This window comes from Anopheles bellator, chromosome 2 (genome assembly GCF_943735745.2).
Source record: "Anopheles bellator chromosome 2, idAnoBellAS_SP24_06.2, whole genome shotgun sequence".
Lineage (NCBI taxonomy): Eukaryota > Metazoa > Arthropoda > Insecta > Diptera > Culicidae > Anopheles > Anopheles bellator.
The window spans coordinates 15374582-15400970 of record NC_071286.1 but is presented as its reverse complement, the minus strand read 5'-3'; the positions used below and the strand labels follow the sequence as shown (position 1 = coordinate 15400970).

The 26389-nt window shown below is 50.2% G+C and overlaps 1 protein-coding gene across 1 annotated transcript in view; it reads right to left on the bottom strand.

The window, feature by feature from the left end:
• Positions 1-21704, bottom strand: part of LOC131211705 (ensconsin-like) — a 41150-nt gene extending 19446 nt beyond the window's left edge. Inside the window, exon 1 of the mRNA XM_058205285.1 lies at positions 21038-21704. Coding sequence (XP_058061268.1) covers positions 21038-21704 — 667 coding nt within the window. The remainder of the gene's footprint in view (positions 1-21037) is intronic.
• Positions 21705-26389: the final 4685 nt, after the last annotated feature.

Below are 26389 nucleotides of genomic sequence, written 5' to 3'. Positions count from 1 at the left end.
AACTGTTTGCTAGATAAATGTACTTCAAACTGCCGAAATTGGACCGGGCCGAACTAGGCGCGATCGTGTCCGATCCGTTTGATTTGGCTCTCTGCGCGCTCTTGCGTAACGTCGTGAAATGGAAAGTAAAAATTGGAGTCACAAAACCACGCGCGGGCACGATAAACAATCGTCTCCTTCGTCGGTTGGCTCCGGTTTGCAGGGAAACCTCCGCGCGCACCTTATAACATATGACCCCGTCATCATCATCATCATCATCACCAGCCGTCAGCCGCGTCATTCGTTGGTCCAGAAAGTGAAACCTGACTCATCCATCAGCATCTCATAATAGTAGCGCCGCGCAACAGAGCCTGGGCCCCAGCGGCACGAAGTTCACATAAACGATTGCACGGTAGCCATCGCCTCGGAGAATTCGCGACACTAAGAGGTCTCGCAGAGGCCCTCAGGGTTGGCTGCAGGGAACGGATGAAGCAAATAAATAACGAACGAATCTTCACTCCTCAAAACAAAGACCCCACATAGGCATCAGACGTGCGCCGTCTCGTGTGCTCGGGGTATGGGGCCACTGGCGGTCTCAACTGGAGTAGGAACAAAGAGCTGTAACCGGGGAACCGTTGGCAATGGTGTTGTAATTGCGACAGAGTCCGTGGTTTTAGAGCGGAGACACCAATTATTAAACCCCCAGTTCTGGGCGCCTGCGAGCAGTGACGTAATGCGCGAGACGGCACCGAAGAACCAAAGGTCGCGGCATAAGAGTTTATTTTTGAACAAACGATTACGATGTGTATGAGTTGGGGCTTATGGTACCGCTGGATTGGCTTGTTGTTCCTGCCATGCGGCGGTACACACCAATTGCAACACCTTCTCCACAACGCCCTCGTAAGTTATGCGCGGAATCCCGATGGAAACCGCGGCTTTGATCGCACGGTGCGCAGTGTTGGCCATAATGGCCAGCACTAACCATACGGGCGTACTATTTCACCGCCCGGGAGAGATCGAACGCAGGCCAACATTTTTGCATCGGTCGCTTAACCATACTAATGAGACAAAGAATGCTCGGCGAACGCGAAATGGATCTCCTTCGGCGCAATTGACACCTCCCTGCCCTGTGCCTGGCGGCCGTGCTCCTTTTAGCGCTCTTGCGATTGCGCACACGTGGGTGTAGTAAACGCGCGGACGCTACGCATTAGAGATTGGCGCGAACGGGTAAGCCCTCCTGTCACCTGCTACGCCCTCTGTCCGCAGAGAGGCCAATTAGCATACTCGGAAACGAGTCACATGCGGTCGAAGCGGACGCGGTACGACGATCACAACAAGCTTACCGGTTCTCTTGGAGAATACGCGGACAAAGTTGGCCCCCAACTACAAACTACCCTTGGGAATACTTTGCTTTTCATCGGCCATCGGCCGGAAGTGCACCAGCGCCAAGTGCACCATTGCCTATCTGCACACGTCCATCTTGGGTCTATCGCCTCTGTAGACGGTACTCTATGACGAACTTCCACAACGAACAGTATGGCAGGGCAGTTACTAGGCTGTTCAATAAGTTCGTAGCATCGAGAAATGAGGGCGCTGCTATGGATTTTTTTTTTGTTATGTTGGTACACTTACATTCAATTTGGTTGGTACATTCAATTTTGATTATTCATTACATTTTTTTACAAGCCATTTAATATCGACGTGTTCAATTTAATTTTCAATTTTTGAAAGGTTTAAAAACAAAGGAAATTTATGAACCAATGTTGAAAGTAGATAAGGACTCTTCGTGATCGTACAAGCCTTGAAGACGTCTAAAGCCAAGGACGTCTAAATAATTGTGTTTGTAGATTACTTGCAAACAGGTAAAACAATAAATTCTGAATAGTATGTTAACCTGAAGACCAGCTGAAAGAGAAAATTCGTGAAAAACCCGGTTTGTAAAAGAAAGAAATCCTTTGTCTTTGTGTCACAAGAACATTTCGACAATGGTAAAAATCCATGAATTAAAGTTCGAACTGTTAGAGTATCCACCAGATTTAGCCTCTGGTAACTGTTTCTGGTTTATCTGTTTGCAGACCTAAAAAACTTCATGCGTGGAAAGCGTTTTTCATCAAATTTTGTGAGGTAATAACAGCTGTGGAAGCGTATTTGAAAGCCCTTGCCGATTCATACTTCAGGGATGGAATTCATAAATTGGATTCTCCTTGGAGCAAGTGTATTGATGTTCAGGGAAACTATACTGAATAAAAAATGCACCAAAGAAAAACCATACAAACGTTTTTTTCTTATCGATGTGCAACGAACTTATTTAACAGCCTAGTATAGGAAACCGCGGAGGTCGCGACATGACTTCACAATCAAACTGCAAGTTCATCCCCCTTCAAAATAGCTGATGATCGACTGTCACCGCCAACTTTACGGCTATTTTCCGTTATCCTCCACCAGTCCCCCTCAAAGCTTTGGGGTTCCGTGGGACACCGGTTATACTCATTAGCATAGACAACTCCTACCGCGGGCCGCCAAGTCAACCGTTTAAGATCAACCGCCGTCGTCGAGCGTCCACAACAAACAGCGTGTCGAAACAGCTTCACAAGATGGCAATGTCGTGCGCGGGGTGCGACCAATCCGATCACCTCCGTCAAGGTCGTGCGCCGCACCGTGGAGGGTTCTCGTGTAGGAAGGCAAGAAGAAACCAAACTTTGGGGTGTGTGATTCAACAAACTCCAGTACAACCTCCAGTTAGAGAGCCCGCGAGTACCACCAAATGATGGCAATGACTGGACTTCGGAATGTTTTGCTGTTCGCGTCCGCTGCATTGAAAATAAAACAGCCCAAACATGGACGGACCCTGCGCACCGCGAGAAGCGGTTCGACAAGAAATCGACGATGCGTGAACGTGATGTATTTGACACCCACCAGCGGCCACCACCAGGGAGAGAGTCCAGAAGTGAAGCTATCGGGAGTGGCCACAGAACATCGCACTGGGCTGTACGCCCAGGTCCACGAGTGGACAGTGGACGAAAATAAACAAAACTGTTGTTCAAACTGTGCGCCATCGTCGAACCGGTACCGCGCGCTCGCGGATCATTGAACTGGAAGAACCGCCCGGGTCCGCTCCCGGGGGAGTGTTCTTTCTGAACCGAACCGACGACTTCCGCTGCGACGCGTGAAAGTCGCAGTCGACGTGTGTCTTTCCAGCGGCGTTTTATCAGACATTAATATGTTGTGTGCAGGTTGACAAGAAAATGTACGTTTCCGCTGAAGACATGAAGCTCGCCGCCGCTGCCATTTGGGGAGGGGACACATTCAGCGATAAGTACTCGGTCAATATTGACGTTCGCACCACCAACAGTTTTGGGGCGCACAGTGTAGGAGCATGTCCAATATCCGAAACCGGCAATGGCAGGTTCCAAACGGCGAGTGATTGATATTTACAAACTGATCTGTGTTCAATTGGAGTTCAATATTATGACCTGCTTTTAGTCTAGACTCCGTGACCAGTGAACGGGAGGAAATTATTGGTTTACAACATCGATTCTCAAGACCACTCCCTCGTTACTTCCTCTGCTAGCATGGACTGGTTTGCATTGCATTCGGGTCGATCGTCTCTCGATCACGTCTCAGCTAGTTGCTGCTCGATACCCCACAACCAACAACGCACCGGCAAAACCGCGCACCAATAATCATCATCAAGACGTGGCGCTTGCCACCAGTCCATGAATGGACTCTTGTGGCAAGGTTACTGTGGCGTTCGCACCGCGCCAAGCACGCGGTTTCTAAGGTCACAAAGTTAGTAGGTGAAACGGGAAAAAAGTAACACACATCACAACAAGCCCACAACATGATACCGGCGCGGCGCGCCTGTCGGAATGTAGCTCCGCCAAACATTCGATGGGAAACCAATGTCCAAGGTGGACGTGCCCGCAGTGCGGCCAGCCTATCGCGAAGTGTGGCTCCTTCTAGAACGCCGTGTTCGATAAACGGGCTGGGGCTGGGGCTGCGGCTTCCACAAATCATTCCGCTTGCGTTCCGCCATTAGGCGGGTGAGACCCATAACTTGGACTAATTGCATATGTCCGAGTCCGAGAACAGAAATAGGTCCAAACGCGTACACACGACCGGGGTCTGGTGCCCTTGAGGCGGAGTCAAAATCGTCCTTGCAAAAGATTGATGTGGGGCCAAGACTTGCACGATCCGTGCCTTTCTCGGGTTTGCTTGGAGCTGGTCGATGAAACGAAATAGCGCCGATTACCACAGGTTCCCCTAATCCTATACAACCCACTGTATGAAGCCCAATATCTTAACGAGACACGATGAACGCGTTGGCAACCAGGCAAATCGAAGCGTACTATCTTATCGCCCGCCAGCGGAAACACTAACACAGCACAATGGTCATTGGCCACAACATGAGCGAAGGAACGGAACGCGGTTTGTCGTCGGAACAGTTGTAGAAACGCTCCGGCTATCCGTTGGTCGTTGAGAGCGATCTCGATCGGGTTCCTTTTCTATTGTCAACTAGTTAGAGACACGAACCACACACACATCAAATCACAATTCCGTGCACAGATCTCGACCACCACACCATCTCGGGAATCTCGGAAAAACACACGACGCCAGCATATGCCCTGGAAGCGATTGCCTCATGCCAGGGCCACCCCGGGCGGAAAACAAATCCAACCCACATCTCGTCGAACCAATCGTCTCGGGGTGGCTCTGTTCTTCTTCTCGTGACGACCCCGTCTTAGTTCCCAAATGGCACTCCTTATCGCACACTCTGTCTCTCTTGTTCTCGTTCTCGCCTTGTCTCTCTCTCTCTCTATCGCTCCGAGAATGACTTAAGTCAACAAGCACGCGCCCGCGCGATCACGCGTACCGTCAAGGACCGCCCGAGAGACACTCGTCGTCGTGCCGCGTGCACTGGAAGCGCGAGACTGGCGGCCGAACTCTAATGCTCGGCCGGTTCCAGGCGCGATCGACGACCACGACGACCACGACGACAACCCGTTGTTGTTCGCGCTGTCGTGATTTCTTCGTTTACGTCTACCAACGCACTCTTGGGCCGCCTAAGGCCTAAGTTGGAGCGGTGTAACGTCGGGGGCCCGTCGCTGAACCGCATCGCGAGGGAAGCGTACATTTAGGCGTGAGCCGATCGACTCCACTCCGCCTTTCAGTCACAACCGACACAGGTCCACAATGGAACCGAACAGATATTTTATTGGTGTTCGCGCGAACCCGATTACGTCATAAATCGCCGGGGCGCCGTTAGGTGCGGAAGAAAGTCGGGGATCCGTGAAGAGAGTTTCGGTCATAATTTGTACAGTTTAGCTGGACTCAAATTTACAGCACAAACAACGGCAAAGGGCTAATAACGACGTTTGCCCGTAAGTTCATTAACGAGCGATAATTATTTTCAAATAGTTCCACAAATGCTGGCCAGGAGCGCGATCGGCTACATACGTAAGAGTGAACAAATGTTTGCTCGAGAATTTATTCGGAAAATTCCAAACCCGGGAGCCGGATCTTCGGCTTTATTAATTTCATCGGAACCGAAATGGTGTGCGCTAGAAACGAGATTCATTTCTGGAATGTGAGCCCAGAAACGGGGTTCCGGAAACGGTGCGCAATGCAACGATGCGCATTAATCGAGGCTCCGGAGTCGACGAGGGTCGTCCCACGGTCGACGGTTATCGCGCAGCGGGGAACACATGTTTTACGACATTTACGATGCATGGGGTCATTCGTTCAATTTGAACGCACAGCGCACAGCGATCCAGAAATACTTTCTCCCAACGCGGCGAGCGGCACTGAAAATGGCAGTTTCGGTTTCGGTTTGCCACCAGAAACACGCCCGAGGGCGGGTTTCTATTTGTAGACCACTCACTGGTTGCGTTTTGTTCTATTTTCTGGAGCTATTTGCCAAGGGTCACCACAGGCTGCCTGCCAGAGCATAAATATGATCCACTGAAATATAACCGAGACGAGCTCCAACTTATCACTGCAAGTCGCAACCAGGCAACAAATGCAGCGGCGTGTAAATGCAACATCCACGGCATAGCGAATGACGTCATGGAAACAGAAAAAACGCCTAACAGTAGACTACCGTTTGCACTCGGTGCAGCGCTCAACAGACACTTTCAACGCAACGACTGTTTTAACGATGGTGTTATCTCCGCTGTCGACAATGTTTTGTGCGACTCTCCCGAAGATGCGTCTTTCTTTCGAATCTTTGTCGGACTAGCGGACGAACAGAACCGGAAAAATGGCAACCAAAAACGAATTAACCTTTATCACCTCTCGCGGTGTGGCAGGGTGATGATGGTTACATGATAAAAGGCCCAAAAGATGACACGAAAAACCGGTCAAATAGTCAAATGATGGATTACAAACTCAACTCCCGCAACCATGGAACCATCCGGACGAACCATCACGTGCTACGACTCATAAAGGCACACACAAGATAGCGACCACAGGTTGCTAGAGAGTGCTGTGTAGAGCCTGCCTCCCGGCTTTCGACCAGGTTGATGCGTGACCAGCTTTTAGTGGGTCCATCAACGCGACCACCAGATCGGGCAATGATGAAGTCATCATCGGGCGCTCTCTCCCGGGGTCCTGGATGGCAGAGCAAAGCGGAAGGAATAGCGATGCGAACAAAAAAAAAACGGTTCAAAATACGCCGAGTGGCCGTAAAAGCCAGGCGGCGGACACCCGCCTCCGAAAAGACCAAAATCGTGGTCGTGACGTGACAAGCTAATGACATGGCTGGCCGCGCTCCGATGGCAGAGGTAACTGCCCACTTCTGACCGATTAGCACACGGCGGCCACAGGCTCGTAGATCGAAGATCGCGAGGCTTCTCGTCCAAACCGTGCACCTCGGTTCCCTCGGTTTTTGTTGGACAACATCCTAGCCGATGGATCTGAAGCTACACAACCCAGACCTTTTTGTTGGACTGGGCTGGCTAGAAAACTTTAGCGCTTCTCCCATGACAGTCGCCTAGAGTTGGAAAGACTTGATGAACTTTTCTTCCGCTATGACTGATACTTATCAGATTCGCGACACTGGCCGGGGTCATCTCGTCTAGAGATGTCGGTCCACCGGTCCGTGTCATCGTAAATGTCATCGGTAAACGAAAGTCCTCCAGTCGTTTTATAACGAAGCAACATGACGCTGCGATGGACTACAGCGAACGAAATCTAGGAATTGATGGAAAACGGCAAGCAGCGAACCGAAGTTGATTAGAGGACGAACGGCTTGGGATGGAACTCGGAACTCGGAGTCTCAACCTGTGCATCGAAGCGTGGCCGGGTGTCGGCTTTCAGAAAGACCGTGAGGAACTTCATTAGTCCGGCATAAGTTAGTGTTGCAGCGGACACAGAAGCGGACGACTGACGTCTAACTATCGCATTAGTCACTCGGTTAATGGCTTCATAGGCCCCGAGCAAGCCGAGCTCCTCAGAAGAGGGCGAAGATGGGTTCCGATTTCGGTCCGCCTTACAACCCATTATGACGTTTGTAAGTTAATACCACCGCGTTCCGCAAAATAAATACAGCTTCGCCCAGAAACAACAGCGGCTCCGAGATGAGATCATCAGATAGTAAAGTTGAATGTTTTTTTTCTGTTTGCGCACCCTCTTGCGCACAATCATAAGCTACGGATTATTGCAACTAATTTGTGTAATTCCCGACCACGGCGGCTATAACGTTTAATTTAAGGCTCGTAAAAAACGAGCAAGTTACGTTCGTAAAAAATCAACGTTCGCACACAGTGTGACGTGGGCCAGCGATTTACTACATTACGCGTTACTGCTAAACGAATTTAATAAGCCCTTCGTTTACTTCGTTTATTACGCCCCGCAGGGCAGGACCTTACCAGACAGCAGGAGCGGTCACAGAAAGCAGTCTTCCCACAGATCAGTTCTTATTTGCTTTCACTTTCGCGAACCCCCACCCTACAGCAAGATGCGTTTCATTATGATCGTAAACGTTCACGATCCACAGCCAACGATGGCGGCGTATCTTCTGAGACGATCAGCGCACACCGGACGACGGCCAGATCCGACGGCGGATGTAACACTTGCATGCGCAGACGTGGCTCATTATGAGGCGGGCGCGCATAATCAAATCATAAAGCAATTGCATAACGTGTGCATGTTTCGTTGACGCTCCATTCCGAGCCCTTCGACCGGGTCGCGTGACGAGGGAACGGCCATGCTATCTATCTATTTAGTGTTCATCTCCCGTGTTTGGGCAGACGAAACGCAAAACCAAGCGACAAGTGAAACCCGTCCCGAGAGCGAGAGGTGAGAAAAAGGTGCCCATAAAATGACACTTAAACTGGCGACACTCCTCCTCCGACACTCCTCAACCTTCTAGGGATCGTCGTTCGGGCATCGCATAAAACGCTGGTCGTAAGCATCGATCGCGCCCGTTACAATAAAACGCTCGTAGCCTGGGCCTTAAATAAACCCCTGATCGGTCTCCGCCATTCGCCGACTGTTGAGTGTGCCCTCGCAAACTGATGAGGATCTCGTCCTGAGACGAGTGCTCGAACGAAGCCCTGTCAACAACGGGTAGGGGTTTCACTTTCCTCGCATCGTTTGCAAAGAGACTTGCACGGCCTTATCCTGGGTCGGGCGCTCGATCTACAATTAAGCGCGCCGTCGAGAAAGCGAGCAGAAATATTATTATTTTCCTCCATATGCGCGCGCTGCGCGTTACCTATTAACCTCGCGCGGTTGCCGGCGCGCGTCAGATCGTATTTCATAACTCTCAACAACATCATCATTTGAGGAGAAATCTTGCCAGCCTTTATTGTGTTGTGTCCGCAAACAGTTATTTTCAGGCCTTTCAAGTTAGAAAAGTAGCCCTCCTCAAACCTTCGTTAGGACCTTTGCGCTTTCCCATCGCGCTCTTTTCGCATTCGCACTCCGTACACATAACCTCAACTAACCTCAAAAAAAGGCAACCAATCAATTATGCGGCACCAAGGAACCAGGCGGTATCATTACCACAACTTTCCACCGCTGCGGACGATGATATCTGTTTCATTATTAGCCTCACCTCGGAAAGGGTTGCCCAAAATCAGGATATAAACACCTTTCGGTCCACAGTTTAATGTGTAAGCACCACCGACGAGCGAGGGCCGGTTTCATAACCCGGGACACCTTTCTTGTTGAACTCCGACACCAGCTCTTCGACACCTTCGACACGGAGCCGACCGGCCGTCCCGTGAACCACTTTCGATCTCATGTGGTTTTCAATTTTCATCTACAGAGAGCCCTGCCCCAGGGCTTTATAGAGCTTCGGACCCTGTTTACTCCGCGGCCCGGAAAGTACCCCCGACACCTAGGGGGGAAAATGTGGTGACCCGACGACTGGTTAGGCCGCGGGCTAGTAATTAAGGAATCAATGCTTAATTAATTATGATTCCTCTTTCGATCGAGTCCAAGCACCGATCAGCGGTGATTGGAAAATTGTTAGCCACCTGACACCGGTCCCCGGGCTATGCCCTGTCCTAGGGATGGTTGGGAGGCTTTCGCTAGGCATATCGGAGAGCATCTAGGTGTAGGCATGAAGTGTGCATTTAAAACGCTTCCTTTCACTCCGATCCGGTAGGAGGTGGGTCTGATGTCGCCTGCAGAGAGCTGCCGCAAGGAAGACGGAATGGTGCGCCGTGGGCACCAGAACAGAAGTAATAGATGGGTCCGGGATAAGGTTTTAATTTTCACAATCCCGAAGCCCGATCGGCGGCGCCCGCGGCTGAGGGTTCGATCTGAAGGATCTGGTTGCCCCGCGAGGGAACAGCGTACGCCTTTTTTGCCGATTGCACCGATTTGAGGCAGGCTGATAGGTTATGGCATAAACAGTCATTGAGGTAATTAAAGATTCCTGCAACTGTCAAACGCAGCACCAGCGCCGTTTTAAAAGGAGAAAAAGGTAAACGCACGCCAAAGACGAATGCTGATTAGTTTAAGAAGTTTAGGAACTACATTAAACAAACGTCACATAACTGTACGTTATTGCAATAATTTACACCAGTTATGGCTGTATTTTCTTTAGTACATTGCGTTACAGGTTGAAACAACAACCAAGGAAATGGAGTTAGACTATGTTAGAACCACATGGTGACAGTAATAAATATTCAGATAAAGCCGATAATCTTGATTCGAGCAGAAGTAAATTCCTGCCGGAGGGTCTCGGACTCCATCAAAAGTTTCCACACGTAACACGTAAGACCAATCACAATTAATAATCTAATCGATTGGTTATTTAAAACTCCGTTACTTCACCTGTAGGCCAGCTCCACCGACTGCACCACTGCGTGCAGGTTGTAGCCGCCCGCGGGAAAGTTGCACTTGCGCCCGGTTATTAAACGCCGACGGTGGTGCAACTCGAAGCCAGAACTCGGAGCTTCCACATCGCCATCAACACTCGCGGCGTCCGGTGGCGATCGGCAGGCCGATACGCTAATACGCTACACGTCTGCCCACTCCGGTTACATCGATTCGACAGGCTTTCCAGCGAAGGGTGCGAAGAAGTGTGCTTGACCACATCCACTACCGGCAAGAGCCTCGACTATGGGAAGGCCCCAATGGGAAGCGGCCACAGAAGCCGGATGGTCAGATGGTATTTAGATAAACCGTTCGCCGCGCCATCGATTCGATCTACGATTGTCGGAATCGATGGAAATGGAAAGCGTTTCGATGAAAACAGACGAATCTTAGCCGCATCGGACATTCGGACAAGACAGCCCGCACTTCATAATTTCCACACTCGATTTCGTACGTCACACGATTCGAGTCCGGCTCCGGCTGTCTGTGGCCGCCCGTAAACATTTAAGCTACACTTCCTCCTTCACATCGGCATCTCCGCAAAGACTCCGCACGCAACCGGTCGATGATACACGCCTTTCGGACCCCCAAAAAACCCTGGAATCCGAGCCGAATGGAGGCCCTCACCCGGGGCTCGATGCGACTCCGCCTTTTCGGCTTGCAGAAATAAGTGTCCGCCCGTCTTTTCGGAGATGTTGAATTAGAAAATCAGCTTCCCGTGGGCAAGGCCCCACCGTCGACGGGAACTACTCGAATGCCCTCGAGGGGCACGCGAGAGATGCGAAGCGTAAAATACTTCTCCCACGTCCGGTGCGTAGGCACAAATTCGCCAACGCATCTTTCACCAGCCCAGGGCCCAGGACCAGGAACTCTAAAGGATGTCGCTCTACCGCCGGCCTACCGACCACGCCGTTGCCGGTTTAATAATGACTCCCTTGCGAGGGAAGATGACTCCGGACTCCATCTACGCCCTTTCTTCAATTCGCACATTTCAGTCCATCAAAGAGAGGATTTGGAATGCGTGGTTCGCGGGAGGAAAGCTTGATTGAGGGCTGCGCGGAACTGCGGGGATCAGGCGAAGGCGAGGACTACCACTCCCTCCGGGGCCAGCCGAACCGAATGACACATCTCTTCTGTGTACGATGACGACCGGGACGACGGCTAGCTTCATACGCCACAACAGCGCAACAGCTCCTTCGGCTGAACACCGCCACACGGTTTTGGGATTTCTTCGCGCAACGGAGCAATGCCTCGAAGTGAAACGTAAAAGCGTGGCAAATTTATCGAAATGAACTTTTAATGAAGGCGAGAGTCGACTGCCAGACGACGGCGGAGAATCTTCACCGCAAACACAAACACGTTAAGAGCAGGGAAAACCACGCCGGAAATGCGTGAAATGCACCGATTTGCGGGCGAGATGCATCTTAAATTTTCACTCCGATATTTTCGTACCGATTCGTTTCGGGACACGCTCATCATTGCGCCAGCGTGTGTATGGCAAAATGGTTAGCGAATCGTTTATGGGTGCTTTTTTCATCTGTGAATTTGCAAAAGCAAAACATTCACGCGTAAAGCTGTACCTCGCCTAATGTCGCTCTCGTCCTCTTCCGAGGCGCAGCAGAGAAATCGCCCAAAAAAGGCAATTAATTATTAAGACGTACTGCATCCATCCATCCGTCCGTCCGTTGGGTCAGTGATTTATGCCCCGGGGTCCCACCATCCAGTCCGAGGAGTGTGATGCAGTCCGCGAAGTGTCACCCAGATGCAGCACCAACTTTCCCGGCGGATGATGACGCTTTCGGTAACACCGTTTAGCCGAAGGGTTAGAAGGCTGGATGACCACCGGTTCGTTTTCTTTTGGGAAAGTCCGGTTCCACCACCATGATGTCACACGGTCGATGGACTGGAGAAATTGAATTACATCTGCATCTGCTACTGCATTGCAAACTGCCCATCCAAACCCTGAGCGCCATCAGTATGTCGGGAGCGGAGCAGCGCACACAAGGCTAGCCAGCGGGTTGTTTGACCAGACGCAATGGACGGCCACACCGTGTACCGTTAAGTTGTTTAGTGACTCTCCATTTCTTCGATTGAGTTATGCGAAGTCATTAAACCGTCGAGCTGTGTCCGCTCAGGATCTCTCGGCGGCGGCAGACGGATAGTGTCAACGGGCGTTCAAGTTGACTTGAAAGGGTAAACAAAATGACGCCAAGTAAGCAATCGTCGGCCGGGTACGAATACGAAATTATTATCGGATTCACGACCAAGTAAATATTCTTCTGGGCTGCTGACTCAGTCGTTTCGGCACACAATCATCCCGCCATTAAGCCGGCACTTAACGCCGACCACGCATCCTTTGTCATGTGTTTGCCTCGAGAATAAACGATCCTAAATTTTATAGAACGGAACAGCGAGCGAGGAAGCACAGCACAACGAAAGAAACTGGCTCCAACCAGTCACACACCAATGGACTGGATGACAGACAACAATGGAACTCCCATCACTTCCTTCTTTTGCGCCACATCCTTCTTTGGGATCGTTACATTCACAGTCTGTCGAGACATGGCGGCGAGACTAGAGCCACTATCTTTGTGTAAATGCCGCTCAGGACACATAAACCTTAGTCGCCGAGATGGAAGAGAATCGTTATCCTTTTTTAAGCTTTCCTATGCGTGGAGCAAAACATCTCCAATAAAAGGTCATTACTTTTTCTTGGAAACCATTCGAACTAAGAGAAATTCCAATATATTTATGGTCCCGGTGCAATGGCATCCATTTCGTTGCGCTTACCTTCACCATCACGGTGAAGCTGTAAACCTTCACCTTGGCGCTGGTCAGGGGAATCACTCGACTTTGGTATAAGAACGCCCACCGCTCACCCACGTTACGCACGCCACTTCCGATCCCGAGTCAAAAAGCCCCGGCAAACCCAAGACGCCCGGCCCCGCAGCGTATCGAAAGGGTAAACGACCGATTCATCGATTTTGGTTTCCCAGACGAAGACGACCAAGACGGCACGAAATAAAAGGGAGAACAGGGCGCGGGGCGCGGGCACCCACCGAGCGAGCCCACCTTACATTATTCTGCGGTGCGATTTCTGATTGCCTTTCGTCCGTAGACTTCCTCACTTCCCAGAAAAAAGCCCATCCCGTCCGTAACGTACTGTAACGGTTCACTAGTTCCTATGGAGTTGGCTTTCTCAGCTTAGCCCACCGCCTCCGTTTGGTTGGCCAAGATCTCAGCCAAGATTGCTAAAGTAACCCGTTAGGTGCGCGAGGAGAAGTGCAATGGTGATCCTCAATTCCCTGGCGATGCTGGCTAGAAACACTGGAAGCCTTGAAATTATCTGCTCCAATTCGTAGCGCAGTGAAACCGTGCCAGTCGCGCCCGTAATTGCTGCAAGATCAATCACATCTGCGGCCAGCCACTGCGACCACATCTAAGGGCACCCCGTTCTGATGGAGCAGTGTCGAGCAAAATGTGCAAGAACCAGAGCTCGAAGGATCGCAGCAAATGAGAGAGAAACCGAAGGGTGGAAAGTAGGAACGCCACACGCCCTTTTCATTTTCCCGGTCCTGGTGATTGCACGCTCGATGCCTTCGGTGGTGGCGGCGGCACAAGCAAAAAACTTCACTTTCGTTCTGACCTCCCCCGAAGGTCCCGTTAGTTGGCCCGGAAAGGCAGCCACCGGTCGCTACGTGCGCAATTACGCGTGCGCAATAAAAGACGCGCGCCTAGACTTGGGGCTGTTCCATCGCGGGTTTCATTAGTTGCATCTTCGTTTCGCGGACTGAGCCGGATCCGTAGACTCCTACGTGCGACTTCCGAGAGGGCGTGTGCTGCCCTCGGGGACTCCGTAGCGAATGCGTAAATCATTCAAGTAATGTTAAAGAGCGCAGACCTCCTCTAGACCTTGGCTAACAAGAGAAGTCTAGGGTCCCAAGTCTAGCTCAATCTTTTGATCGCTCCGCTTTTGCGTAGCCCCGAGGTGGGTACGAGAGAATACGGAGAAGACAGATAGGCCAAACTCCAAAGCCGAAGACCTGGGAGACTTTTAATACGAGTTGGCACACTGCAGTGTGTCGCAAATCCCGGCCCAGACAAACGGAGTTCCCTGTTCCGCAAAACGAGGCCACAGGTTTTCGGAAAGGCTACAGTTTTTCACGTTAGAAGTCACATATGTGGAAGAAGGTCCCACACCAGACGTATGTCGAAATTGCTGGAATCCAACGGAACTATGCTTTTTTGAACCTCTCCCGAAGAAAGAGGTATAGGGGTCTGGAATTCTGGCAAAAACCTCTGCTCCACGTCATGCTACGGTTGTTTGAACCGCTGGTTCGTAATATGTTCCGGATACTATTAGTTCCCTTTTTTTCCGTTCTCCCCTGTCCCGTTAAAAGTGGCTCATTTCGAGGTCACGAAGGGTTGTGTGGAGTACCTCTACCCTTGCGCTGCTTGTCTGCCAATTCTATTATCTTTTCGAACCCCGGGGCGGCAGACTGTACCATCTTTTTTCCACCATTTTTATTCATTACTTTCTTTGTAGCCTTCTCCGCCAGTGCCAGAGAGTCCAACACAATCGGTAGAGCACCTTCCAGAAACATTAATTCTACGCCCGTTCAAGACGACCCGAAAGCTCCGAAGAGTGGTGCGCGCTATGGCAGCAGGGTTCAATTGGAAGCTCAACTTCAGCGCAACGTACCACGCACCAGAAGTACATTTCCATTCTTCGCCCGTACACAAATGGAACGAAGCGAAATGGGGGACTCGGTACTGTGACCCACAAACTCGTACACTGCTGACGGTAGAGACAGGCGCAGTCTGGGTAAGGCTAAGGCTGTCAAATTAGACAGCCGTTCATCTTTGATTGGTGACCAGATCCGTCATTCGGAGAGTAATTTCTCGCATGGGGATCCTCCAAAGTCCGCCCGAAAGCGCCACATCAGCCACAGCCAATGATTTATGGTAATGTGTTTTATTGTGAAGAATGCGGCAAATCTCAGCGCTTTCTATAGTTAATCCAGCTGGCTCCCCCTTTCCTGCAGACGAAGGGTCTAGGTCACAGCCGCATTCTTGATATCTTGACCGACAAAGGCCGACACCATTCAATCATCGGGAGATCTTTCTCCCGATCGAGACAATGAAAAAAAACATTCACACAACACGTTCCTCCCAATTGATGAGTCGCTGAGTCCGTCGAAATATAAGAGAAATCCCCCGTTCGCAAGAAACAACCGTTGATTGACAAATGACCGGTGGCGTCAGTGGCGCATGGCGCAGTGGATACTGTTGGGGTCAAACCGGAATAGCATTCCGAGTTTTTACGGGTTACAGCAATTTGGACGCAGCTTTCAAAGAAAGGGTTCGCAGCTTCCAACGATCATCCCAAAAGGTGACTTCAGTGAGCTGGGTAAAAAGTGTTGAGACAGAGTACCTACTCGCCGAGAACTGCTGGGAACATCTGCAAAGTATCTCCACACCTGCGGGTGGCCACCTTGGGGCCACAAAATCGATTGGAGTTTGTGCGCGTCCTCCAAAACTTACTCCTAAAGAAACCACATTAACGGCAATAAAAGACCATAAAAAGCCCTGGGCCGTTGGCAAATGTTCAACCTGCCAGGTGAGAATCTTGCTACAGTCATCTCCCAAGGTCTTCAAAGGCTGGTGAACCTTGGCAACTTCGAATGCCGGGCACAGAGGAACTCCGCAAACGAAACGAAACAGTTATTCTGCCAAACATGGCAGAAAAGTAGGACGATGGCGGATAGCTCTCTAGCCAAACTTGGCCACAAATTTGCTTTCCCTAACCGCGAATGAGCTGCCTAAAGAGGTATGATGTGCTATCTTTTGGAATCGGTTTCCCGTTTACAGTCCGGCCAGGTGGGGAGTATAACTAGTGAGTTCTTCCAGGTCTTCCATCACGTGCGGAGTCTTGCGCAATCAAAACAAACCCTGATTTGCAATGCAGAGCAGCTTGCCAGCCAAAACCAAGGGTGTAAAACACATCCCAATCCGGAATCGGACGGTGTTTTGATTGGAAACCGTCCCGCCCCCGTCGTCGTCCTCTCGTTGGCGTGCGCATCCCTCTTCCAAGAACGGGGAGTACCTTCTCGTTAAAACGGCATTTGGGTTAAAAATTAAAGTTTGAACAGGAAAATAACGAAAGGTGCATCTCACGTGAAGATGCTCTGCCGTGATGAAGAGGAACACTTTAGAGCGTTCCCACTCGGCCCGAGATGGAAAACGCGAGCATAATGTGAACTGCTGCGAAATAAAAAACAATCAGCAACCATCTCTCGTATGCCGAACGGGCCGAAGAATCGGACCGGTTTAATTAAATGGCCATGGGATTGGTGCTGCTCTGTCTTTAGCGGGGTCTCGGCAGATCCCTCCACCGCTTTGCAGTGAGAATAAGCATAATTGTGTGTCTGCCGAGGCCCCCGTAGCGGGCGATTTTTCTCCCCACGGTTTTTTATACTTCTTCTTATGCTCATTTTGTTAATGTAAATCGCCCGGCTCGATTTGCGTGAACGCGATTCGTTCGCAATCGTTCGTTTAATTCGCATTAAGCGCTATTAGGAGCGCTCACTTACGCTGGGCTGGTGGTTCGCGCTGTCGGTTTCTTATGCCATGCCGTGTGTTCTCATCGATTTGCGATGCAGAGAGCCACACTCTGGACCTGTTTGTGTTGGACGACGTGAGAGGGCTAAATGCAAATCATGATTCGGCTTTTCCAGTTCAACCGTTTCACGTGTTTTTTTAACCAACCTTTCCAACTAAGTTACTATTTTTTTTCGAGAAGTTTAGCTAAACAATACGGAATCACCGTTAGTGCATATAATTATGGTGCCTGCAGAACGTAGAAGAAACACGTTTAACAAACAGCTATGCTTGAAAAACGGAGTATGTGAAATTGAAAATAGTACCAATTTGATTTGATGTAAAATTAAGCTTTTGTTTTCAGACAGAGACCTACGAACACATATTCTTCAAAACCATTCCATAAAATGAAGCACAGACCGAATTCCTGGCCTATCTTATCTAAACACACCGTTGGAGGACCAATAAACAATCACACAAAATCAACGACCAAACATTGCTACTCATTTGCACCGCCAGCCAAGCCACCGATCCGCGGTCGTTTAAACGGTTTTGCGATGGGGAGAGCAACTGCATGATGTCTGAGCCATAAACAAGAGACCATGATCGTAAAATGACAAAACCGAAACATGGCCACTAAGCGGCAGCCGCGCGTGATCGCCGATCGGATTCGTAGCCCACGAAATGGCCCGTTCTCCGCAAAAACACAACAACATCATGCGCTGGCGCTGGCTGGTGCTGTCGAAGCAGAAAGCTCACCATAAATCTTTCCTAAACCCGGGGTAGCTTTCCCGGAAGCGACCGGGAAGCGGGTCTATGCGGTCGGTGGATCGAAAACACACACAACAATCACCCTTTAAATGACGTTAATTGTTGTTCTTGGTGCTCCGTGTTCCGTGTGACTTCTTTTCCGGCGTCGCGTGCGCCAGTCCCGTGTTGCGGAAAAGGGCCCCGACGCTACATTAAGTCTCACTGTGATAACAAAACTACAACAATCAAGATCGTGCTTTCCTTTTCTTTCTTCTCTTTCTTTCTCTCTCGTTCTTTCTTTCTCCCTTTAAACTACTTCCAACCAGGCGAGCTGCGGGAGTTACGTTGCCATCATTTTTCCTAACCTCCTTTCTACGATCGAATGCCCGTGTTCATCAAAACGTACCAGCTGGAGAGCCTCGGTTGATTGCCTGGGCTGGAGACTAGTTTGTTTGTTTTTGGATTGGCCAACTTCTTGCTCTTCTTCGGGAAGTTTCATGCTCAGGTGGTAGTGGTATTCCTACTTCGATTTTCCCTTAGCCGATCAAACCAATGGCGGCGGCGCATCAACCACGACCGCCGTTTGGATTGATTCCATGATTTTCTTCTTTTTTATCATGCGGGACAGCCCCTTTGAGGTCAACAGCAATCGACAGGGACGACGGCCCACACGACACCATCACGGTAATTCTGGAATGGAAATTTCACCATTCCAACCACAGCGCGCCGATCAACATTAAAGTGCATTGTTTTGTCCCCGTTTCGTCGTTGGGCCAGCATCAATTTTTATGCCTCAGCATACATCCAACATGTGGCCCACTTACGAGTTCGTGGTTGGTGAAAATAGGTTTATCGCCGGTCTGCTATGTAACTTCACCGGCAGAATGACAAGTGACCGCAACCTCGAGCGTCCTGTCGTGTGATGGAGCTCTTGTAATGGAGCTCCGGTACATGGTAAAGTATTGGCATTTAAATCGCGCAAATATCTGAGGCAACACTTTGGTACCACTTGAGACGCCAGCTCCAGATGTATCCACAGGAGTCCTCCACAACAAGGCAGGAAGTACCGTATGTCTGAAACCGTTGCGTAACACACCAAAACTTCAAACGTCAACCGGGAACTACAAATTGAAAGAAAAGGAGTTCGCACCGCATCCATTTCAGACCCGCCGGAGATGGTGGCGAATCGCAATTTACGGCCCTCCTCAGGCCCTGGTTCGACAATTAAACATTATGCACGCGAGCGGGCGCGATTAGGAGAAACATAAACTGGGCCAACATTCTTTTCGCGTGCGTTCAGCCAACCAAGTCGCTGAAGAGAGCGCACATCGCGCAATTAAAAGACCATTTTCTATACACACTTTGTTGTTGTTTTGTTAGTCATATTAAAGTGGATCGCTAGGAAAAGAAAACCCCCGTTTTGGCAAGTGGATAGATCGGGGCGGGAACATACAATCAATCATAGCAGCGGGAAGGCTGGAACCATTTATCAGCCCCGAAGCAACCCCGGGATCCACCGGGTCAAAAGATTAGCCATCAAAGAATCAAAGCATAGAGTTAAAAAAAATAACCCCAAAAAAGACGGTTCACTTCTGGTGGTTCCATAATGTTTTTTTGCCAACCCCGTTACCTTGAGGGTTTTAATTGAGTTACAAACAGCATGAGGTCGCGCGGCGTTCGAACACCGGCTCATCTCGTTTCGAGCGATAGATCGGGCACGATCACTTACCTGGGAATGAAAAATTGAAAAAGAAAACACACATTAGACCGGTACGGTAAAAGCAGCATAATCTGTTTGGTATTGAAAAGTGCATTAAATTTGACCATGGAAGAAGACACTCGAAACAAAGTGCGATCGATTTGCACAACTCTAAACGGCAAACCCTGAAAAAGCGCGTCTGCGTGGTCCGCAATTTTTAAACTAACGATCAGTCGATCACGATCGGTCACAAGGTGCGTTGAAACCATAAAACAAAAATCGAAAATAGAGACCAAAATTCAACCCACTTCCCAAAACAAAAAACAATAAAGAGTTACGCCCAATTGGTTCCTGGCCGATCGCAACCGATCCGAGTTAACGAGCAGCAAATATCGGACCGGCCGGGGGCCCGTTTCTCAGTCCGCGAAAGTGACTTGTCAACCGAACACGGCCACCTCCGAAACGCATCTTTCTCGTCTCCTTCACTTTCTGCCCATCACCGATTCGCGTGCCCGAAAGGCGTGAAAGTGATGTCCAACTGACGTGCGTGCGCGCGCGTTTAATGAGCGCAGCAGGACGACTTCTTGAAGGCCTTTTTGTCGTGTCGTGTTTTGCAACATTACAGAAAGAAAACAGATGCCATCGCTCCCAGACTGGGTGCGCCCCATTGACGGCTGAAAAAATCGAAGAGAAATTTCTCGTTTTTTTAAACGAGACCAAAAGCAAAAGTTTTACGTCGCCCTTAAGGGTCCACCGGCGCTGAACCGGAAACGAGTGTTTCGAGCGACCAGCGACGTGGTCAGCGCGAGAAGACACGTGGGCACGGGAGCGTGACAAAACGCGGTAAGCTTTACCGTCTGGACCAGCCGCGATTGATATGTCGTTGTCGGTGGCGTTGCGAAGGTCGTGCGGATCCCCAGGTGAGCAGCAGGAGGTTCCGTTTTGGGCAGCAGCACCTGGCCGTTGTTGGGCGCGCGCACGCTCGAGATTTCTTTCCCGAGCCCAATTAATACCAGCGAAGTGATCTCCGAGGTACCTCGACTTCCGTGTGCCATATGAGGTGATCTAGAGCATCCGGTTTACGGCGAACTGGCCAGAGGCATGAAAATTAGCATCCAATTGTCGTGCACAACTGGAAGATAGGAGCCCCGCCGAGAAAGATGTTGTGGCGGAAGTAATACCGGAGACTGTGATTGTTTTCTTTTCCAACTAAAGAGAGAGAAATACCAAAGCGTACTACACTAACGAGATTTTAAGCTCCCATACCGAACTCAGAACTAGGAATTGGGCACTTCAAAATGTAGAAATGAGATATTCATAAGAGGGGTATTTTAGTTAGTTAAGCTTTGATCACAAAAATAGAAAAATATTGATGACTAAACAGAAATCATCGTATCAAGTTTGACGACCACAGTCGACGTATTTTAAAGCTACACAATCCATCGTTCACAATCCATCCACAATCCATTACCCATCAATAGAGAGTGGGCTAAGCGAATAACTTTCCAACTGAAACCTGCAAGGTCCAAATAGATCACCAGGAGATGGTGATCATCAACATCTTTTGAAGAACGTTATGACCAAGGGTTCGCAAAATGTCAAAACTCCACACAACGATTGCCACAACGTTGGACTATCGTAGATCATCCGATCGATCCAAAGCTATCCATCCAAACTTACTTTGCCAAACGTTATAGTGTCCGCCCCTCGAAGACGCGTTCGAGCCGGTATCTTCCAGGATCTTGATGTCGAAATCGTACGCCGCCAGGTCCTTGCGCAAGTTGGACGCCTTGTCGGACGTGAGGGCGCAGGCGGGCAGAATGAACAGACTGTCAAAGTCGTAGATGTCCCGAATCTTGGGATTGACGCTGGTCGAGCTCACACCGTAGCCACCGTTGCTGCTACTATAGTACAGGCTGCCACCGTTCGTGATGATCGAACAACCGTTGCCGGTGCCGGTCCACGAGGATGCGCCCGTCGGTCGGTGGAAGTTACTGCCACCACCAGCGGCACCACCACTAGGCGCTCCTAGGCCGCCATTGGTCAGCGGGTAGCCGGGAGTGTAGTGACTCTGCACGGGAACCTGATGGTGCGGCCCGACCACCGACAGCTGGTTTCGGCTGCGGATCAGTCGGTTGTTGTTGGCCGATGTTATGGTTCCCACCGACGTAGCCGAAGCCGCGCTGGCCGCTCCGTTCTGGAGACTGTGCAGCTGATGGCCGTTCTGCTGGTGGTGCTGCTGCTGCTGCTGCTGCTGGTGATGGTGATGATGATGATGGTGATGATGGTGGTGGTGGTGGTGTGCACTTGGATGCCCTGGAACACTGGGACGCTTCACTGATATCATAGCTCTGGCACTATCTCCGAGAGGTTGCCTTTCGTCTCTTGTAATACTCTACTCTACCGAGGCCCAAGGAGACCAGTAGTGCCAACAACCGCCCGCAACACGCAGCTCGGGCATCCAGACTCAGACATTAAGACGCGGACGCAGCACGCACATCGGGCGGGTTATCCTCGCGGCGGCGGAAGGTTCGAGAGTAGGAGTAGAAGTAGAAGTAGATTGTCCGGACGGAACCGTACACACAGCCAACTGTATCACATCACCAACGGAACACCACGCCGAGCACTTGGTGGGGAGAGAGACCTTTCTGTCGCGCCGTTCACAGTTCACGCACTTTGCCACACACTTTTGAAATCTCGTATCGTTACACTTTATCACAGACACACACCCACGCGGTGGTTTTAGGGGTGCTTCCAGGGGAGCTGTTGCCTCTTGCTTATCCACTCTCTCCTTTCAGCTATCGATCATTTTGTATCTAGCAGGGACAATGGGAAAATTTAGTCCTCGATTCAAATGCACTACCCTCCGCAAAAGGACTACGGCGATCTCCAGAGTCTGTCAAAGTAACTATCACTTTGTGTAACTTGGTAATTAGGTGTTTGAATTGATCCCCATCCGACATTTTCGAGGTAGGTTTTGACCTGTTCGTTAGGTAGGTTTTAACCGCGGTCTGATCGTTTGTTTGCCCCAGGGCTTGCTTCAAACGCATTAATTGTTGTCGATATCGTTGTTCATTATCGTATTTCATTAAGTTTTAAAAGCTCACAGTACACCACACCTTCCATATCCCACCATATGCACAGCATAACCTAACCAGTGAATATTTCGCTTTGGTTGCGATGGATCTGGATCAGCAGTCTGTACCCAGGGCTTTCGATTATCGTAATAACTTCCCTTTTCTTCACCAGGGACGAGTCTGTACAAGAACCCCTTCATGTGGCACCCAATAAGTCATTTTTCTAATCATTCTCACGGCACTCAGGCGATGGGACATTGTTGTGTGCTCAACTCATAACATTTCCCCAAGTTCTTTTTGCGTCTGACGTGCATCCCGATCGAGCCATACTACCAATTCTTCATCATCAACCTTTTTTGACTTTGAGCAAGAGCATAAAGATCCATTAAAATAATGAAGAAGTCCTCCCCGCGAAAACATTTTATCAGGAACAAAAATCGACATTTGCTCAGGTGCTTAACAAAGGTGTAAATATTTAACACAAAAATCTATACTGCGTTAGATCGAACAAACCGAAAGAACGAATTCATGCACCTAATAATGTCACTGCGCAGGAGTTCAACTGGATGCTCGACCCAAATATTGTGTGATCTTCACAGACGGTCCTGCAAACGAATCGAGATCTACGAAAACTGACCAACCAAGCGGAAAAACTTAAGCCAACAAAACCTGCAACCGGGTGGTGTTCTTGGGTGGCCACCAAAGGCTACCCCGCGGTGCTGATAATTTATGAACTACGCACATCACACGCTGTGAGCCACAATGTAATCTCCACACAAAAAGCGCTCCGAAACTTATGAAACCAACCGCCGCCAGGCTCGAGAGGTCAGTCTGTTCTCCGCAGGGTGTCTCTCGCGTTGGTTGGCCATCTTTTATTGGGAAAAATAAAATGGAGAAACACACACCCCGAGAGGCCCCCGGTAGCGTTATGGATGATGGCCGGCACTGCCACTGCTTCTCTGGCATGTTTATGTTACCCTCCTGCTACTCATACCCCCCAAACCAGGCTATCTCAATTCCGTGTCAAACTTGGACCACCTTGCACTCCCCGCAGCACACACGCGTGGCGTGGCCCACTTTTCCCTCCCCGCCGTTTTGTTGTTACAATTCAATTTTCACTTTCTTTCTCGCCACTCGGCCACCAAGAATGTGTGCCGCGTCGTGCGTTCCGTGCCACGGGTCGCGTCATAAAAAAATAATTTCGGAAAAAGTTGCTTCTTTCTTTGGTGGGGCCGGTCGTCGAGAAAAACTTGTCGATGACACACCGAGTTTGGGTGGCGGACCACCCATCATCATCATCATTGACGCCGATCGGAAACTGTGCATGATCGCCACGACGACGACCGATCGCCGATGATGGGATATGATTTCATGCGCACGAAAAACGTTTGGTAGCAACTGACTCCGTCGACTCTGCTTTCTTCGTTTTTATATGGATCGATTAAACTTTTTTGTTTGTTTGGTTCGGTTTCATATGCTTCACAGAAACCGTAAACCCTTCGTTCGGGTCGAAACGTAACTCATCGTAAGTTTTTTTCGGTTTTCGCCGCCTTCGACACCTCTCCGATTCGGCCACTTCCATCGAACGGGGGGCTCGATTATGTTTGTTTTTCTGAGCCTGCCCCCTACATGGTTAGCGGTACGTAGCCGATCGGCAAAAACCAGCGAGTGCTGCCCTGCTTGACGTACGACGCTCATCAACCTTCGCGTCGTTCATCTGGATCATATTCCACCACACTCTTGGGACGGTCTGCGCATTTCTTGGGAAGTCGCCAAAAGCCAAAGCCTGAGCAAGTCCGTATGTTGTGCCAATTTCTACGGATCGATTTTTGCTATTTTTCCCCAACAAGTATGCGCTGGACCGCAGGCTGGATAATTTCCCCAACTACCGTGCTCCGTGTGCTGACGTCAAATTTGGGTTCCATGCCCCGCGGCCGACCGAAAGTACGGTCTGAATCCACCACCGTCTGATTGGGCGATTTTTGGCGAACCAATAGATGCCGGCGGCAGGAATTTAAAAAAAACGACGTAAGCAGCTCACAGCTTAACCTTCTTTCGATGCCCACAGAGCAGACGAGCCGACGGGAGAAAGTCGCACTTCAATCAACGTGACTAATGAGCGGACGGGCTCGGTGGAAAATGTGTGTGGTGTACCAATAAAAACATTCTGAAAAGAGGTCTAAAAGGAGGAGGTCTTGTATTTGGAAGGCTCACACACAGGCATAATTTGTTTAGCGCCATCGGACGATAACAGGTTGAGGCTAAGGTGATGTGGCACAGCCAAACAAACTTCCCTTCATCCGTCTCACAAGATATTGAACAAATATTGGAACGCGTCCAGCCCAACGCCCCAAAGACGTTGCCCGTAACTGCAGGCGAACGCGATTCGTGCCGCGGTTTCATAAAGAACTGTTGTATCCAATCTTCTTCTCCATCCGCCCTGCTCTGCTCTGGTGAACCACACAGCAAAGTGGAGCATCGATCTATTGCACACTCTGCGGCTGGAGTCTGAGTTTTTGATAGCTACTATAGCCCACCATAAGGCCCAATTGGGAACAAAGCGTTAACCGGGATCAACTACCAACCAAGGTGTCCTCGCAACAACTGCACGAACCGATTCCCCAATACACCCCAAAATCGATAGAACCATTCCGGGTTCCGCGATTTCGTTGATCTGCCGTTGAGTTTCTGTCACAACTTTCACTTTCGAAATAATCAAAAGTATAGCGAAAATCAACCGTAATCAACCTTCGTAAACCCTTTTTGCGGTTAGCGTTTCAAGGCACTCCAGGCCGCGCCTCGGAAAGTATCACTTTCTACTGCCGAGCGGAGAGACCACACCCGCGCGGCGACCAACAACAATCTGAGGCCGCGCGATATGCATCGCCTTTTCGCAGGGGTCATAAGGTTTCTCGCGCAAGGCTAGGGCGGTGGCTTTCAATCGGCGGCCAGCATCGGTCCAGAAGCCGCTGTCAGCGGTAGGGTCAAAGGGGCCCCGAACCCATTGAACCGGGCGGCGACCGGAAAGCGACAATCGCGAGGGCAACGCGGTTACTTAATTCGTGTGCACCTTTGAGTTTAAGTCTCGGTCCAGGTCTTTCCTTCTACCGCTTAGGTGAAGAACCGCAAAGACCCGGGATCGACGTCCAGCGAGGGGCGGTCCCTTTGTACCCTGCAAAAACCCTCGGACACGATGCAGTTTGCGCACGAGTGGTTCGCAGCAGCGGTGGGCAAAAAGGAACAACAGGTCCGCTGGAAGTACTTCTATGGCCTAGGTGGCCCCCAGAAGTACCTTTCGGTGCCCCACAACTTGTCCAGGTGTAAGAAAAAGCCCTGCCTCGCTTAAGATTGTGTCCCCCAGGCGGTGGACGCCCTATATGAAAGATCTTCGAATCGGTCAATTGTTGTCGCGTAATGCGCCGGACGAGACTGAGTCCGAAGTCCGAAGTATTATGTCCGAAGGCATTGCCCAAGAGCGATGGAAGGATTTAGACGAAAGGGCCGAGATCCAGCAGCTCCAGAAGTATGCCGAGTCACGCAAAAAAAGGCCGAGAAACGTGGAAAGTCATTTAATGCAGTAATAAATAATATGTGACCGGTGTGTGCCTCGCAGTGGGCAAGTTCTTTTCCTCTTTGCACTGCTTGCTTCTAATCAGTAGCAGGTGGTAGCCCTTGGGAGGTGGCGTTGTGGCGCAAAAAGTGCTTCTATAGCCCCCTCTTGGGCTCTGGTCACTTGGCCGGCGCAGTGGCTTAAGCGCAATTACTGGCCTTTCGCCGTCCATTACGGTGCCGATTGTTCGTATAATTGCTTATTGATTAGCTCTTATTTAAGCAGCGTTCCCAGATGGGCATGTCCTCCGTGTGGCACACCTTTGCACCTAATGCCGCCCCATTGAGACTTTTGCGACACCATTTCTCACCGGACATTAACGGAGATCGGTGTTTTCTCTCGGTG